The sequence below is a fragment of the Calonectris borealis genome, chromosome 1, assembly GCF_964195595.1.
Source record: "Calonectris borealis chromosome 1, bCalBor7.hap1.2, whole genome shotgun sequence".
Lineage (NCBI taxonomy): Eukaryota > Metazoa > Chordata > Aves > Procellariiformes > Procellariidae > Calonectris > Calonectris borealis.
In genome coordinates this window covers 58,942,350-58,960,622 of record NC_134312.1, presented here as the reverse complement: position 1 = coordinate 58,960,622, position 18,273 = coordinate 58,942,350, and the positions used below count along the sequence as shown (strand labels likewise).

Below are 18,273 nucleotides of genomic sequence, written 5' to 3'. Positions count from 1 at the left end.
TGAGAGAACAGCCTACGCAAAACTTAAACCCCTTCAGCCAGTCGGTCTCCCTTTCTGTACATCCCCTTTCACGCGCACAGTGTCAGGCTAAACAAAGCCACTCACTCCAGGATACGGGCCTGGAAAAAAAGCATTAGCATCTGGCAACCAAGAGCAGCACCCCAGCATACAAGCCTGAGAGCAAACACAAGTCTCTGGCACGAAGAGGAAACACTGAGACGTACGCCTCACTGCTCCTGTCAGTCTTGCAGTGGGGGAATGCCCGATTATTTTTTTTTTAAATATATTTTTATCATATTACTGAAGGGAAGTGCCAGGGACTACTGCAGCCCCTATCCCTTGAGGCTCTGCTGCTGCCATCAGGCTGCGCTGCCTTTGCAGCGATGAATATTTAAACAGGGCAATAAATATTTCAGAGCACATTCATCCTGATGAGAAGTCTACTAGAATAAGAGACGAGACAACCACGCAGGGCTGGGGCCGCTCCCTGTTCTGCACCTCCAGCTCCCGCACTGCCTGCCCTCCCTCAGCCCTCCTTCCCTCCAGAGGCACCTGAGAGCCTCAAATATTCATGAGCACAGCTCCGGTTACTTTCCAAACAAGCAAAAACACCGTGAAAAAGTAAAAAGGTGCTCTGCTTTCCAGAGAGGTGCAGAACACAGCTACCGCATGCTTTACTTTCACCTCTTCTGGGGCCGCTGGCTTTAGGGTGTAGTGCTCACACTCAGGGAGAAAATAGTTTGCTTTAAGATCCCACAGGGTCTTAAACCTGTTAATATCGCACCTTGGAAGAGCAGAAAACCAAGACCACCGAACCCAAAAGCTCGACGAGAAACCGTGAAAGCCTGTCTCTTCTCCCCACAATTCCCTTCCTTAATTTCAGTGGTGCATTTACTCGGGCGTTTCTTGGTTGCTAGCAGCTCCGCTGAGCTCTCTGTGGGATGCTAACAGATGTACACAACTTGGCCATCACTGGCACGAATAAAATATGCTAGAAAACAGGTTTAGGACATAACAGAAAATACATTCATTTACTCAGCTGTCATCCGCATGTCGTCCATGTACTGAGGGCTATTTTGACTTCCATAGTGCTAAAAGCTTGGGTTTTTAACTAGGACCCTAGCTATGCTCTCACCTATAAAGAAACTTTTTCTTAAAGACAATTTCAGGGGGTAACTAAAATTTTGCAGTAAATTTTGAAGGAAATCAAAATCACATAAGACACTTGTTCAGGATCAAATTTATAGGGCCATAAAACCCAGGGCCATGCTCAAAAATGGACTTTCATACCAGCTTCCACTGCATATCTCACTAGATTCAAAAGACGTAAGGTATTTGCTGGTCACACAACATACGGAGAAGCCTTTGGAAAACTGTTAAGCCTACTCTGAGCGAAGGGAAGTCAAAAAGACACCCTCAACAAACAGCAGCCAGCAGCCAAAGGGTTATCCTAAGTGACAGGCACAAGCTAACCTGCCCTGGCTAACTGAGCTGCACCAGGGCATCTCCTTTCCAGGTAAAGGCTGTAATAAATAGTATATGAAAAGAGAGGCATCTCTGCCTTTCCTCGTGCCCACGTTTTAAAAGATGATGGTAACTAAACCACAATCTCAATGTGTCACATGCTCTCAAAGATGCCTCTCGGACTGTGCAAGGAGAAGACACTCCTCGTACTTGGATCCTGGCCCAGCTTAAGGTACAAGCTGGGCACCAAATGGTTCAGCCCTGTCACAGCTTGGGCACGGCAGGGTGCATGCAAGGGTATGCGACAACTCAGCAAGGTCTGCAGATGCAGAATCTTGGATTAAAATGCTAAATTCCCCTGCAGTCTCATTTCAGCTGCTTTTAGACCTTCGAAGGGGAACAGACAGGTCTTTCCTATGCGCAGAAGGGGCCCTGCAGTACACCAGGAGTGAGCTTCCTACTGCAAGCCAGAGCTCCTGCTACTTCATCCATGGTCCTCGTGGTCAAGGGAAGAGATCAAGGCAGCATCCGAGTGCTGCATAGCCTGCCTGGGACGGCCGGTTTCCTATTAATTCTCTCTCATCCCCCTGCTGTATGGCATGAATTGGCTCCGAAGTGAAGTACTGAGCTGTCAAACAGCAACCTCTCTCCAGATAGCATTTCAAGGAAGAGCAGCTGCCTACTGAATAGGTGGATCAAACACCTGCCACCGCCCTCTGTCCCTTCTGACCGAAGGCTTCTGGAAGAGCAGCAGCAGCCCTCCTTCAACACTGGCCATCAGCCGTGCCACCAAAAAGATGCTGTTTATATTAAAAATATAAAATAGCAATCACAGCCGCGTAGTTCAGAGTGACAACAATCCCACTGTTTTGCCAGCAGTGAGTCCTGGGATTTTACATCTCTGCTCCTAACCACTACCCCAACTGTCCCTCATGTATCACTAAAACTAAAGCATCCAGTCAGAAGTCAGACCCAACCTGGCCCAAAAAACACCTTGTACTTTCCTATCCTATTAACAGACCTCATACACAGAGGAAGCAAAATATCCTGGAAGATGAGCAATTACCTCACCAAGTAATTTAGAGCAGGAGCCACCATTTTGCAGCAGACATCAAAATAATGAGCGCTCCTCTGCTGACTGTGCAGCTCCGTGTTATTCCCATGGTGGGCCGCATACCCAGCAGCACACTAACATGGAAAAAACTGGCATCTGATCCCAGGCAAGAATGAAAAGATAATGTTTGCTATAATACAAAAAGTGTTAGGAAGGAAAACAACATTTAATCCTGTGGCTCCTGAGGATCTCTCATGACTCAGAAAATAAATGCAAACAGATGAAAAAGTTAATTTGGATCATATCAGCCCCACTGGCACACAAAGGGCAGAGCAGGCACCCTGGGGAGAGGGAGGGAAAGATTTGCCATAGATCAGGTTACTATCACTGACAGCTGACCTAAACCACCGCAAGATTTCAGCAGACTCTACCAGTTCTTCTAATTTTCAAAGGTGCAACCGCCTCCTTTAAGAAGAGGGCAGGGAGGAAGGAGATCCTGCAGCACAAGTGTATAAGCGGCCCAGATGATAACATCTTCACCACTTTAGAAGCAGCACAATTAACTGAAAACAAAAAGAAAGCAGAAATGAATTGTTCCTTTGAAGATGTAAAAGTTTTGATCCGAAGCAATGAGGACATAAGGAACCAGAATCATTTCTCCCCAGTCTGAAGCCGCTGTGTGGAACAGACAGACAGACAGTTGCTCTGTCCTACAAACATGCTCCTTTGAAACAGATGTCCCTCTGCGACCCAACACACCCTCGGCTTGCGAAGCCGGAGACCCAGCTTGCTGGATGGGCTCCACGCAATCGTCTCCCGATGGGCCAGCACAGACCACAGACATACTTCATCACTGTCAAACCCAAGAAATATTCTTCAGCACAAGCCCTCAGCACTTGGTTTCAACTTCATCTCGTTTGAAGGGATCTGAGCTGCCCTGCTCCGCTGGAAGCGAATGGTAGGCAACACTGAGCACTTACAGGACTAGCCAGGCGCCGAACGCAAGAACAAATCAGTGCTCTGTAACCTGTTTCACTGCTCTGGGTGATCCTTTCCAACTTCATGCTTCCAGGCTGGTAAAGCTCATCGCAAACTAAGCATTGTTTGTGTCCTATGAAATTTTTAGGAAGAGTTAATGTTCAAAAGTGGCCAATGACAGCATGAGTAATAGCCCACAGCAGCCAATGTATTTACTGTTATCTGAAGTCCCTTTGCTTTCTTAGGCCTTCAAAATGCACTAGAAGATTCACAGGAAGACTGATAGATGTGAAAAACTTCCTTTAAATCATTTAAGGTTAAAATTATGACAACTTAATCTACTGCTCTTATAGCTTCCCCTAGCATGTCCAGGACATAAAGCCTTTCCAGAATCCCAGAATTCGGCACCACAGGGGATGAGGACCACCTGCATTTTATAGCTGTGGTCGATCTTTGTTGATCACAGAGGGAATGGTTTGAGCAACTGCCTCTACCTTTGTGCTCTGCTTCTGCTGGGTACTACCAACATTGCTCCTAATTAATGGGCTCATCTCCATGCTCTTCAGCACAAGCAGGACTAACACACCTGACCTCACACAGGTGCAAAGCAGCAGCTCATGTAGGCACAGTAACTCCCAGCAGAAAGGTGGGATGGACACAGCTGAGGGCAATTCCCAAACCACTTCACAGCTGGATGGGCTGCAGGAGGCCTGGCCCCACACTAGCACTCTTCTCCTAGGATTGCCAGAATAGTAGCCAGGAGGCTCATCACAGCTTTGCATTAAAATCGTGTCAGTCAAACATAGTTCTTTCCTGCCACCAGCTTTTCTCTTAGATTTAGGCCAGATAGTATCTCAGAATAATTGTATGGCCACGCAGAGAGCCTCACAGATAACCTAGAGGCCTACTACACTTTTGTAAGCCACTACAGCCCTCTATAAAACCCCTAGAAGAATGAAATTTATCTTCCTTTATGCTCCTCCAAAACATTAAGAAATTCCTATTACTCAGCTCTAGCTATTCTTCTTTTCTGTGTTACACGTAGCATAGCTCAAAGTTTCCTACCCGCCCACTAAAAAAAGCCACTTTGGCTTTCTGGATACTTCTGCTTTAAGCAGAGGTCTGGCTGGGAGACACGTTCTTGGCCACGTGGCTGAGCTGCCAGGCAGGACCCCGGCCACCCATCAGGCAGGGAGGCTTGTAGCTGGCAGGCAGGAGGGACAGCAGGCATGGATCTGAACGGAGAAGCTCAAGTCTGCAGCCTCTGGTGCAGCTGTCTCCTGACTTCTGTGCCACACTTGCAGTAACTCCTGCAGCTCATTGTCAAAACCAATAGGGTATCTCTAACAACAACAAAAAAAGTCCTGAGAAATCACATTTGAGCTGAAAGGGACAGCAACGTCACCGCCTCTCCTACCTCCTCACAGAAGGGCTTGTTTCAGGAGGACCTTCATTTTGGCTACGGCCAAAGTTGCCATTGGGCTGCTCAAAGCTACAGTTTCAGAATGATGGAAAACAGGGCTCAGGGATCTTTAATCTGATTTAACCTGATTTATTTAGATTCATCTCACTGAATAAGACAAGGCATTTAGAAGTCTTGCTTTCTGACAGAGCAATGAGATCTCCGCAGTATTTTTTCCACCTTTCTGAAGTCCATATTACCAGATAAATTCATTCTCACACCCCTTGCAGCATTTTGACCGAAAGAAGCTTTGAAGATCTAGAGTCCCTCAGAACATTTCTCTTAGGATGAAGGTTTGCAACTGGCTTTGGATGATGTAAATTCTTTCTGCCACCAAGAGGGTCAGCCCCTCCTTGACTACACCTCTTCATCAGTCACACTTAACATATGCTCATTCACAGCCTGTCACTCATGTCCCTGTCAAGGACACCTGGAGCAGGGAACTGTCCCAAGCTCTCACTACAGCCTCCAGTCATCACCTTCCTCATTCCTGTTTCTCACCACACTACACTTTACCATAGATTGGCTCCATCACACGGTCTAAAGTGACCCCAAAAAACCATGAACACCCCCCCCCAAACCAAACCAAACTTATATATAACAGGGACTCCTAGAAGTACTTTTCCTCCCCTTCCCCCTGCTTCGAGACAGAAGAGAGCTTCACCCTGGGACGGGGCGGAGGCAGACCAGAGAATGGTTTTGCAAAGGAAATGTAACAACATTAAACAGCTTCATCACACACACAAAGAAAAGCATGGGGAAAAGTTAAAGCAAACTAATGCGCATTAAATATTTGAACACTAAACAAAACTAACATACCACAATACCTTATAGTCCAACCAACAGTCAACAAATTGACTAATTCACTAATTTCACCAAATTACCACGCTCTTCCTCCTCTACCTCCTAATTCAGGCTGGAAGGATCCTTTGTAAGATAACATAGATCTAAAACTCTGCCTGTTGAAACTCTGAAATCCTTTCCCCTGCTGCCCTATTTATCTCAACCACATTTTACAAAGCAGGAAGGGACACACATTGGAAAACAAAAGCCTTTCTTACTCCTGCTCCCTCATATTCCTAAGTACTTTGCATAACTGTTCAGTTTTGATAACCCCCTTTCGTATGCTGCAATAGCAAAAATAAGAAAAGCTACAAAGAACAACAAATCAAATTAAGGGTTTCAGCCTTCATGGAGGGTACATGAGACAAAGGACTAGTACTATCCAAGAAATCCAAACTTCTCTCCAAGGCATTTTTAAATCGGTCTTTTTAAGTAATTTAAAGCAGGTTTTGCTATTAGAACTGGAGGGAGAGCATAGGCTTCAGGTTAAGGAGCCTCAGTGAGACCCAATAGGTGAATGATGGTCTATGCACTGCATAAGTCAAACTCTGATTATCTAAATCTTGGTTAATCAAAAGCAATTATCTGAAAGTCAAATATGCCCTCCAAGTCAGATAGCTCGGCGAGACCAGGACTTATAAAGCACACAGAAATCCTAAACTCCACAGGACCACAACTGCAGAGACCATGAATGTTAAGCAGGATAACCGGGAGGACAGTTCAGAGGGTTTTAACTGTACTCAAGACTCCCAGCCCGAGGGCAGTCTTCAGAAGCAGCTAGAAGATTACCCTCACAATTACTCGGACATTTTTGGTGTCTCCATGCACCCTCAGATTAGAGGCTACTTGGAGTGCAATTCCAGTTAGGTATTTAAAGACTACTCAGGATGAAAGTCTCCATTACAGGCAGGGCTGATAGAGCCAGAAAGACCCTGTTTTTAGTTGTTTGTAATTCTAAGAAACCATTCGAACTGAATTTTTTTTCATGCTATCTGCATTTGATTTAAGGGTTGGTATTTTTTTTGTTACTTCAGCCGTCTCAATCCAACCCGAGAAAGTAGTAGGGGAAATATTTTGACTTGTTTATGATTAAGGGGCGGGGGGAAAACCACCACCCCACACACTTTGAAGAGCCTACGAGGACTTCATATTTAACAGAAAAATTTGCATTTCAGGGATCTATAGTTAGCAACCATACTAAAAAGCCACCAAAATCTGACCAACATTATAACAAAACTATGGAAAACTATAGTGCTTGTCTTACAGTTTATCAACCAAATCTGCTAGTAAAGCTATATATCATGGTCCAAAAAGGCTAAAAACAAGAAAAAAAAATTCCAGTATGCAAAAGGTGCCGAAAAGGAAAGAACCAATCCATTCTTCGTATTTATCATGGAAAGAACAAATGGTGGCAACAAGCTTTATGTTAAATATTAGGAAAGACTTAGCAACGCTCAGAAAGGAAAGGACTGGGATTGTCAAGGCTGGCAGTGGCATCACAAATGTTTTTAAGGCAGGTGACTCGCCATCAGGAATGGTTTAGACATAGTTTATTCTAACAGGAAATAGCGACGCTCTTGAGGGTGGCTGGCAGTGCCACTTGCACCCCATTTTCTGTCATTTCATGCTCTCATTCAGGGCTCATCCACAGCTTCACAGGAGATACCAGCCATGTCAGATCTAGGTCTAGAGATCAACGACAGCAGGGAGAGGACCCATCTCCTGTACTTTGCACCATCCCCTTTGTAGGGATCAAGTAACATGGAGTAGCAGTTACCTCCCTCAAATCCAAAAAACCCAAGAAACAGATCTGAAAGTGTGGCAGGAAGAAAGTAAATTGGGACAAGAAGCCTGAGCGCCAACAGGACAGACTTAGTGACGGGGGAAAAGCAATAGATCAGACAAGTTTGACTGCAATAGCAGCAGAAAAGGCAATCTAAAAGAGGAATGCAAGGAGTGGGTGGAGAAGTTAAAAAACCATATGACAAGGAGACTGTAGTGAGGACAGCGAGGAGGATGAGAAGCAGAGAAAGAATAAGCAGACCTAAAAATTAGCTGAGAAAGAACTGAAACTATCAAGGTAAAGAAATAGTGTGCTGAAACAGGATGACACATAACTGGAGAGGAATGGAGACAGGGGCAGCATGGACATGGACTTGCATGGGACAAGCTACTGACCAGGGATCACGTGCAGAGAGTGAGAGGAAGAAGACCCATCCATCCATCTATCCATGGATGGCAGAGGTGAGCCAGGAGAGGTCATGCAGGGATAGAAGAGAGAGGAAAATGTGCCTACTAGTGTACACTCCCAAAGACTAAACCAGAGCCTAATACTGCGAAAAGTCACCATTCCTCTGCTGTCAGCAAATATACAAAACCAACTGGCAAACACACATCAAGCTGGCCTGCACGGAAAATGACAGCTAATTACACATTCAGGGTAAGTGGCAGAAGTCTGTGGGATGCATCTGGGACAGCCAACCCTGCTACTGATACTTGCAGAGGTCATCGTGGTGCCACATATACTGGAGTGATGGGGACGGGTGGAGGGTTGTCTGGTCTTTCTTTCCTTTCTTGTGGAAAAAAATAGCATGCAATCATGTGATTAAAGACTATCATAAATAGACACAGAAATAAAGAGAACAAATGAAGGTTTCTTTCCCAACTTAAAATATGGAAATGCCCCGGAATTGAAGTGCCTTCCCATTACCATCTTGATAACTCTCAATTCAGCTTGTGAATAATATTGCTCAAGAGACAGTTTTGCAAAGAAAAAAAAAATCAGATATTTTAAACAAAGCACACTGTTGAACAGGCCCAGCATTTGTCCTTTTTTCTTTTATATAGGCAAAGCTTTTGGTTGAGCATTAATTGCTCTAGCTTCTGCGAACCCTACAAAACCAGCCTATACATCTCCAGCGCTCGCTGGTCATAGCATAACCTCCAGCAGCCCAGCAAAAAAAACATCCTGCACAGCACAGGATCATAAATAACTTTACAGGAGCAAACCAAAATACTCTTGATAGGAAAGCTAACATTTCCCTACTCTGATTCCAGGGGACATGTCAGATAGGAAGAATACCCAACTACGTCCTTTTAAATAGTATTTGAGAGCAGACTGAGTCAAATTAACCACCTCCTCCCTGGTTCCGAGACCTCCAAGGGATGCCCATCAGTGAATTCTGTGACTTTGCAGCTGGGAGACAAATAGGTTAAGGAACTCATTGCAAAGGGGCAGCTAATCACACACATAATCTGATGAAAATGTATCTAAAACAGGAACATCGAGCATTTTACTTGAAGCAGTTAATAAGACCAGAATCCAGGTCTAAAAAACATCAGCCCCCACACTGCAGCCCCCTTTTGCACTGGTGTTAGAATTTTATAGTAGAAGGCTGGTCAATACTAATTAAGTGCAATGGAGCCATCATGAATTAATAACCTGCAGGGAAAGACGTTGCTGGTTTTAAGGGCTTCCCTCCCTCTCAACCTTCAACTTTTAGTACTTTTTGGTAGCTCACTACAACCTTTTCACCTATCCAGATACTTCACAAATTAATAGTTCTTAAAATAACAATAAAACAAGTATGTTAAATTTACACAGCCTTGTCATCTGAATATCACAGCGCATACTGTGGCAAACTTCGGCATCCTCATTTCTCAATTCCCAGGTACCCAGGGATTAGTTACCTAGTCACCTGCAGAAGAAATGCATTAGGGAGCAGGGAGGTTATTTCTAGGACAGAGACTTAAGGAAATGGCACTGCTATATCAAGTTCCCTTTTACATTGCCATCCTGCCTAGGCAACATTCAATGCAGCTTCTGCCATCCCAAGTCTGCTCTGCAAGCACCTACAGTGGTTTGCTTCTACTCCAATGCATCTGAAAGTGCTCAGGAAAGATGGTAAAGAGAAAAGGACTTTAAAAACCACTCACAGGGTTCTAACAGGCCCCATTGATTTTCAAGACCTTAAGAATAAGCCCTTCTCAACCAGCAGTTAAATCTCTAAGTATCGCAAGAGTTACAGACACAACCCATGGGCCCACCTCAAGCAACCATGTCTTTACATCAGGGAAAGTGAGCTACAGATCCATCTTTCAATTTCCCGGGGAGATTCTCCTGGAAAAGTGACTGGCCAGGATTCCTCTCACACAAACCTCTGCTGCTGACATGGTGTCTGCAGCCCTAAAACAAAGTCCTATGACAAACAGTAGGAGGGAAGCAAAAACTAGGGGATACGCACAGGCACAGTCAGGTAGCCCGTAAACAAGCGCTGCTTATCGAATGGCAAAGAAAGGGGACAAGCACAAGGCCACAGGCAGAGAAGAGAGCGAACCCCTTCACATAGCTCATGCAAGTTTGCAAGAGCAACACCAAACCGAGGAGCAAACAGCAAGGCCCGAAAGGAAAGAGAGGTGCAATGCTCAAAGCAAGGAAAGGGGCCAAGGGAATAGTGGTAGCTCCTGGGAGAAGTCAGAGAAAAAAAAAGGGAGCCTTCCACTATGCACAGAAAAAGCTCTTTTTTTTTTTTTAATTACTTCTTTTAGGGTGCAGGGGAACCTTGCAGCATCCAGCTTGCCTGGAGGGGAACAGATCCTAAAGCGGATGTAAGGGGACGGGAGGGGGAAGGCTGTTCTGGGACTCTGTCTCCCTTGCAGACAGTTCAAACAAAGGAGGACGGTCTCCTATAATGGGATGCATTGTACATTTTTAGCTAGCACAAGGTGGCTGTCATGACAGGGCTCCCCGTCTCCTGTCTTCCCCCCCCTCCAAATACGCACCCCCTGCATGATTCCAACATAGAGCGCAGACAAAGATCCGTTTTACCACACCGCTACTGTAACGGGAGGTAGAGAAAGATAGGGAAAGGGAATGAGGCAGAGGAACGAAAAGGAGACAGAGAGGCCTTTAATGAGTCAGCCGCTGCTCTGATTTAAATAAGATCTCCATTTAAGGAGCTCTGCATTTGTTTTTTTTTAAATTTAAAAAAAAAAAACACTGACTAAGCGAGCAACTTTTGGCTGCACACAGTTGTCTCACAGCTACACACAGGGTCTGGGAGGGAAAGGGTTATAGAAGGGGGAAGGGAAAGGGAAGAAAACCTCTGGAAAAAATGAGGCTGCTTGCTGGTTCATTTTAACAAGGACATAAATTAGTCTCAAAGCCACAAACGCCATCACCTCCCTGAGCCATGGGCAGAGCGTAGCAAGTCAAACACGTGCCAAGATAAACGGCGCTGGCTGGAGCCTCCGAGGGGTGCTGGGGGAGACAAGCGGGGGCATGCTGGCAGGCAGGGCAGCAAAGACGCTTCAAATGGTGCCACAAAATGGAGACTGGTGATCCTACAGCTGCACAAAAGGGGACCCTTCAGATGTTCCTGCCTACACTCACATCAAAAAGACGGGAACTCAAGACAGAAAGAGGGAAAATGGGGTGCTGCAGTCGGAAAATAGCAGCTCTCCCCGGTCTGGCTTTAATTACCGCCAGCAACCCTTCCTCCTCCTCCTCTTCCCATCTTGGAAGAAGGCCCGCCGGCAGGCAGCAACCCAGGTGAAAGGCTCGATCGCCAGCAGCAGGGAGGGGAGCAGACAATGGCGGGGTGATTCATTACAAAGGCATACATACATACATACACGCACACACACATGCTCGCTCCGGCGCTGCCGGCTGCCACATGGGCTGGCGGGACTCCTTAAGGAGGCAGCAGCTCCCTTTCCACTCTCCGAGATGCTCAACACCTTCCCCCTCTCCCAGCAATGATGGGAAACAGATTCAGAGGAAAACGCCAGCAAGGCACTGGGCTGTCCAAGAAAGGGAGGGCTTTGTGCTCCACACAAGCCAGCAACCTCACCATGCACTGCACAGAGAAAAAGCCTTTTAGCATATAATTCCCATCCACCCAAGACTCTCTCTTTTATCTGCAATTAGCACATGATGTACTGGGCCTCGTTTAACACTCATTTTCACTGATTTAGGATTAAGGGGGATAAGACCAGGGTACTTTCTGTTAATGAATCTGAGCTCTTGCTCTCATTAGCAATTTTGGTTTCCTCTTTTTCAAGCACGTTTCTACCTTCCAGCATCTCCCATTTCTTCCCATTGCTGTTTCTAGTCTTCTCACCCCACACACTCCTGTTTATTTTACCAGCCCCTCATGCCTATACAGAAGCTGATCTCCCAGACTGCCAAGGAATATGGGAGACCTTGTTCCCTAAAGCACAACAGAACACACACCAGGCAGGCAATGTTGTCTGAAGACTGAACCAAACAGAGCAAGAGACTGTAGCAATGCTGAATTCATTCAGTGGCAATTACCAGCTTAACATACCAACACCATTTACTTTTCATAAAAGAAATATGCGCACAGGTTGCGAGTAAGGCCATTCCACTGCTTCAAACAGCACTGCAGAATGAGAATAACGTGGCTGGGGATATTGTCCGGGATGTGCCACGCTTCTTCAGCCCCACGCTCAGCCAAACCTGCAGTGAAGTACTGCTAAGGACCAGCCTAGCAACCCAAACGCTCCCCCCCCTGCAAGAAGCAGCACTATACTACAGCTGAACTCACCTTTGCTGTCTTCCTCAACACTACATAAAAGGGCTATCCGTGGTTCATTCAGAGACCCCAACTGAGACACAGTCCAAGCGCTCCTCCCCTACTGGTTATTTTAATATGCATCTTCTTCAGCATCAGCATGTAAATATGCAGCGCAAATCCTGAAAACCTATCCTATATAGCGCATACTCTTAAGACAGTCATAATTCAAGGTCAACCACTACTAATAATGCACGGTCTTATTGCCTCCTTTCCCATGTCAGTACATTAATAATTTCTGTGGAAGACACATTTCCCTAAAGTCTATTAGAATATCCCAAACATTTAAAGGAGTTTATACCCTCCCCTGTTTCAACCAGTGCTCCAGTAGAACCCCATCCTTCCCACCTCCGCACACCTCCAAACCAACCTGCTCGTGCTTTAGAGTGCTCGGCTTTAGTCACGCACAAACTACACGCACTTGTGTACTGGTGACCCAGGCACTTTTCCGCACCGCAGAGACACGGGCTATGTGCATAACAGTTGTGGCTGAGAGCATATTGCAATACAACGCTGTGCAGAACAACTCCCTGAAATGTGCACACGCTAATCTGCAGCTTAGGGGCATACACCTCCATCTAACCGGGAACGCTCTGAGCACACGGCAATACACAAATGGACCCTGACTGCAGAGACGTGGCTTTTCAGCATCATTCGCTAAACTAAATATAGGTACAGAAAGCCTCAGGAGATTTCTGCAGAGCTCCTCCATCTCAAAACAGAAAGCCTTGGTCCAGATAAAAAGGAATTGGTAATGGAAGGGACTAAATAGCAGAAGCAGAAGGTGGGGCTTGGGAGCCTGGGAAGATACCTTAAGAGTGGACAGAGACCTATTTTTCAGCCACTGACAACACAAGATGAGAGACCAGAAGAGTCAAAGCAGGTGTCACTGCTTGCAGCAGATTCATTCTGAGCCAGGCACCCGTGAAAGCACTGCCCCTTGCAGTGGGACACACAGGAACTCAGCAGCAGCTAACAAACGGGGATTCAGCCAGGGCTAAGGAAAGGCAAGAAGACAGTGTGCATCTAGTCTAAAAACCTGCAAAGCTCCACAAAAAAAACAGCACTTGTGAAACCCAGATTTGAAGAAAAGTTCCCTTGGAGAGTCCTTCCCTCCACCCCCTTTGGGAATATCCCCCAAAGGTTTCCAGCTCTGCAAGGCACTGCGGGGCATTATATAATGCCTAACTCCAAAGGATTCCAGCTCCCGATGCCGCTCTCCTCCTCCTCCTCCTCCTCCTCCTCCCTCTGCCCCCTCCCTCCGGTGGCGACTTGCAGATGCCAAGGAAAAAAAAAAAAAAAAAAGTAAAAATCCAAAACCATGTAGCAGCCTTAAAAGGGAGCACCGTCCGATAAAATCCCCTTCCGAGGCGGGGGGAAATGCCACGGCCCTGGCAGCTGGGTGCGCTCCCCAGGAAACGTCAGCCGCTTTTCCCCTGGAAGACACGGGCAGCCCCGCGCCTGCCGCTACCTACGAGGGCTTCCCAGCCCTCACAGTGACCGTCGAAGCCGGATGGAGAAATGGCTGGCAAGACGTTTACCTTCGTGCTCGGCCGGGATCGGTCGTTCAAAGGCGGGTTTGGGCTAACTAGGGAGCGCAGGCACCCGTGCCCCTCACGCACCTCTTCTCCCTAGAGGGCACTGCGAGGCTGCACCGGGCAGGGGGACTGCCGGAACCCCTTCCCCAAAGCGCCCAACCCGGCTGCCCGGCGCGGCGGGGTTCCCTCCCGCCCCAGCGCCGGGCGGGGGGCGGCGCGGAGCCGCGGCCGCCCCACGGGGAGGCGGCGGGGCAGCCCCGCTGCCGGCCGCTCCGCACGGCGCTCCGCCGGGCCCCCCGCTCCCCGCCCAGACAAAGCCGGGCAGGCAGCCGCCGCGGCGCGGCACCGGCAGCCCGGCCCGCCCGCCAGCCTTACCTGAGTTACCATTTTCTTTTTCTCCATAAACCAAAATGGGGGAGCCCGGCCGCAGGGGGGGAGGGAAAACAAAAATAAAGATGAAAAAATAAAATTAAAAAAAAAGCGGCAGCCCCGTGGAGGCGGGCGGCGGGTGCCTGCGCTGCGCTGCCTCGCCGGCGCGGTGCCCCCCGAGCCCTTTTTCCTCCCTTTCTTCTCCCGTGTTCCTCCCTTTCTTCCCCCTTCCTCCCTCCCTCCCTCCCTCCCTCCCCGGCCGCCGCTCCCCCCGCCCCCCCGGCTCAGCCAGATGGCTGCGGGAAGCGCCGCCCCGAATGCCGAAGGTAATTAATGCGAGCCGGGACCGCCCCCGCCGCGCCCCGCATCGCCCCGCCCGGCTCGGCTCGGCCCCTCCCAGCGGCAGCGCCGAAGTAGCCGCTGCGCCCGCAGCCCCGGCGAGGCGCTCCCTCGTCTGCCCGCCGGGACCCCCCGCCGCCCCCGGCAACCAAGGGGCTCGGCGGAGGCCCAAACGCGAGCTGGAAACAAAAGCGAAGGTCGCCCCGCGCAGCGCTGCTCCCGGCCCGGCAGGAGCACACGGCCTGCCCGCGCTCCTCCGCGCCCACCATTCCCAGCGGCTCCGGTCCAGCGGCCGGGCTTCACCGCCCGGGCCTCACGGGGCGGGAGGGAGTATCTCCCAGCAGGAGGGTGCTCGGGAGACAGCTGTCAGTTTTGCACAGACCTCCCTCCTGCCACAAAGGGGAGAACGCGTGGGTTACTCGGCGTGTCGGATGAACCGGAAGCAGTATCCGTGCCAGCATCTGCATTTCTTTAATCATAAAAACTGGAAATCGCTGGACTCCTTCCCAGCTTGCTTTTTCGCCTCCCGTTTATCTTCCGTAAGCGTCTGGCCCTTAACACCTGAGCACTCCACGGTTGGCAGCATTTGTTCTCCCGGCGACCCCGTAAAACAAACCGATACACTGCTACCCCATTTGGCAGACGGGATCCAAGATGCACCGATTGATTTTTCCCAGCATTGCACCCATGGAAACCCACGGACAGGGCTGAGTGCAGGTCTCCCAATCCCTCAGTTAGACAAGAGGACTGTGCTGATGCTCCAGTGCTCATGACGCGAAGATAAAACCAACTCAGGCAAGTTGTTTCTCCTCTTGACACCCGGTACTAAAGAAACTCTCCAGGCTTTTGCAGCAGAAAAGCCAAATTATGATGCAGTAACACCTTGCATCCCCAGGTGTTCTCCTTTGCATGAATATGCCCGATTATAACTTACGCTCAAAAAAAAAAAAAAAAGACCCAACACCTAGTGTTTGTCATCATGGGCTTCTGCTACCACACTGCTCTCCAGGCAGCCCGTGCTAACCCACACCACTCTTCAGTTTCCCAATTTCACCACTGCAACCCAACCTCTGGCTCCCTCCCTCCCATGCCCTTTCTCTCCTAAGGCCAGCAGCAGTACACATCCCAGCCCTGCTCGCTCCTCTAGCGCGAAAAGCCTGAGGTCAAGACACCGGCAAGCCCTTACGTCCCACCAGAGCATGGAGGCCCCGCACAACCAATCAGCCAGCCGTGGTGTGGGGTCCTCTGGGAAGCAGCCAGCCTCCACGGCTGCAGCCCGCAGGGCTCCCAGTCAGAGTCTGCGTTTTTCTGAGTTATCTCATCCTCTCTGCTAACTTGTATCTTGTGATACACTACAGGCTTACAGGCAATATTGTAAAACCAGGGAAAGTATTGGATTTTTTCTTTCTGCCCCATTACAAACCTGAGATTCTGGAGCATGATTCTGGGTCAAGTGTAAATTCCATTTCAAAGCAGCAGAAAACACAGTGACCTCTTTATACCTTTGCCATGACAAAGCACCAGGTTTCAGCAACATTCATTTCATTCACCAGACCTCTGCAAATCATTCAGGATAATCTCCTTATTCTCTCCACTTAACTGTTGCATTCACCCGGTCTCCTCTGTGCCATGGAGTGACAACTTCTTGTCCCAGATCTAGGGCACAGACCTTCAGGACAAAGAAACACCATGCTACTGTCATCCCACCACTGTTTACCGGGATGGCATCATTCCTAACTCACTTTGGCCTTCACCTTAGGAACCTCTAGAAATATTTGCCATCAAAACGAATCCTCTAAGGAAAAGAGGTGCCCAACCGCGCATTGAACTCTCACTTGCACTGCCTCCCACCACCCGGTTGGTACAACTGCTTTGCTCATGTGCCAGCAGAGTGGGAATTCCCTTCAGCGTGATCTACTACTGGTCTCCTTCTTTCATCTCCATTGTAGGCCAGAAAGCATCTCCTCCCCCGTGCTTGGAATATATCCACCTTTGCTCCTCTTTGGTGAAAGAAAAGCCCCAATTTCCAATGGATGTGCTCAAGGCAACAAGAAATGCAGGTCTGCAGGAGCTCTGATTGCCGCGAAAACATCTGAAATGAACATCTGATACTGACTTTCAAAAGCTTCAAGAATACCATGGAAAACGTGATCAGACTTGATAACACTTGAGGTCTTTGTTGTCTTGGGCTCTACTGGAGCCCACAAAGCAACACCTGATAACGAACAAGACTGATAAAATTAATCAGTGAATCTGTGGGACTCACCTTTCCTCACTGAAGGGGTTCAGCTGTCTCATGGCCAAGTGAAATAAGTTTGGTGGGCCTCCATCTAGCTTCTCCTACATGCAAATCATGGAACCACTGCCCAATTTACCACCACCGTTTGCCACCCTCTACTGAGGAAAACCAAAGATTCCAACTGCAGAACATGCTGCTGAAAACAACAGAGAAGCACAAGTAGAGCTGAAGGCTGGAAGCCTGAAGAACATACAGCTTAGAGCCATGAGATCATCCCTTCCTACTTACTGCATTTATTCAAAAAGCAACATACTCAGAATGGCTCTAGATGCCAATACTTATGAGTTCTCATGATTTCTCACACGTCACAGGCACATATGTGTTGAAACTTCATTACTGTGCTGTAGAAGTAGCATACTGAAATAACTATGGGCAAATTTAACTAGTCTGCCTCTGCAGTGCCAAGGCACAGCTTATCATCCCTACCGTGCCAGGCAAAGCTCATTGCTCCCACCTGAACATGTCTGCGCCACTTTTATATTCTCTTCTGTGTTCACCCGGATGTACATGATGGTTTTTGGTCAGCTCCTATCATTCAAATCCTAATGGAAAATAAGCTGGAGAAGGATGTTTAAGTAGCAGGCGACAGGGCAAGGCCACTGAAATCACACTGGCAAGAGCACAGATGAAGAACTAACTTCTAGTTTGACTAAGTGTTCTACACATACACTTTCAAATGCTTGGGTTAGTTTAACACTCATAGGACTGGTAGAAATGGAGAGAGAAGAAAGCCACAAGTACCCTGCTTTCAGCAAGTTTCAGGGCTTGTCTTCTTTTTTCTTTTGCTATGCCTATAATTCCCCTTTGCTCCTAAGGTGGAAAGAAAGCACAGCCTTCGATTTTAACATCCCATTACCTGCATTTCTGCGCTGGCTCAAGTTTAGATGGAGCAAACCTGCCAGCTGGATCAAGGCCAGAGGGAAGGGAAAAAAAAAGTTTCAAGTGCAAAGAACCAATTTATCAGGAACAAATCTTAACAACCAAAAGGCACACTTCTGCTGGTGGATTCTATTCATGTGCGTAATAAAAACCCAGTACAAGGTAACCTAACAAAATACTCTTTAGTGGCTCTCTTAAGTATCTCGGGGTAGATAATCTTCAACCGCCAGTCTACATTTCATGTTTTCTGGATAAATTTGGTGCCTATGAGGACAAGGAATGCTGACACTAAATAGCCAAGGACTGTGCAGAGAACATCATCTTTCACTTGGCTCCAAAAGTATTTGAGCCTGACCCACAACCTCTGGCTTCTCCAAGACTCCACACGCCGAGCCAGCAAGTCTCACGTGTGCTCCAAATATAGCCCCCTCCCCCAGCAGAGGCTGCAGTAC

At 48.0% G+C, this 18,273-nt stretch overlaps 1 protein-coding gene across 3 annotated transcripts in view; it reads right to left on the bottom strand.

Moving 5' to 3' along the window:
- Window positions 1-18,273, bottom strand: part of RBFOX2 (RNA binding fox-1 homolog 2) — a 168,831-nt gene that overhangs the window by 67,481 nt on the left and 83,077 nt on the right. The window contains exon 1 of one of the 3 annotated variants that reach the window (XM_075156449.1): window positions 14,311-14,538. The exons of the other annotated variants lie outside the window; for them this stretch is intronic. Within the exon in view, the coding sequence (XP_075012550.1) occupies window positions 14,311-14,337 (27 nt within the window). The 5' untranslated portion in view covers window positions 14,338-14,538. Of the gene's footprint in view, window positions 1-14,310; window positions 14,539-18,273 lie in introns of those variants that run through there. 3 annotated transcript variants of the gene reach the window in all.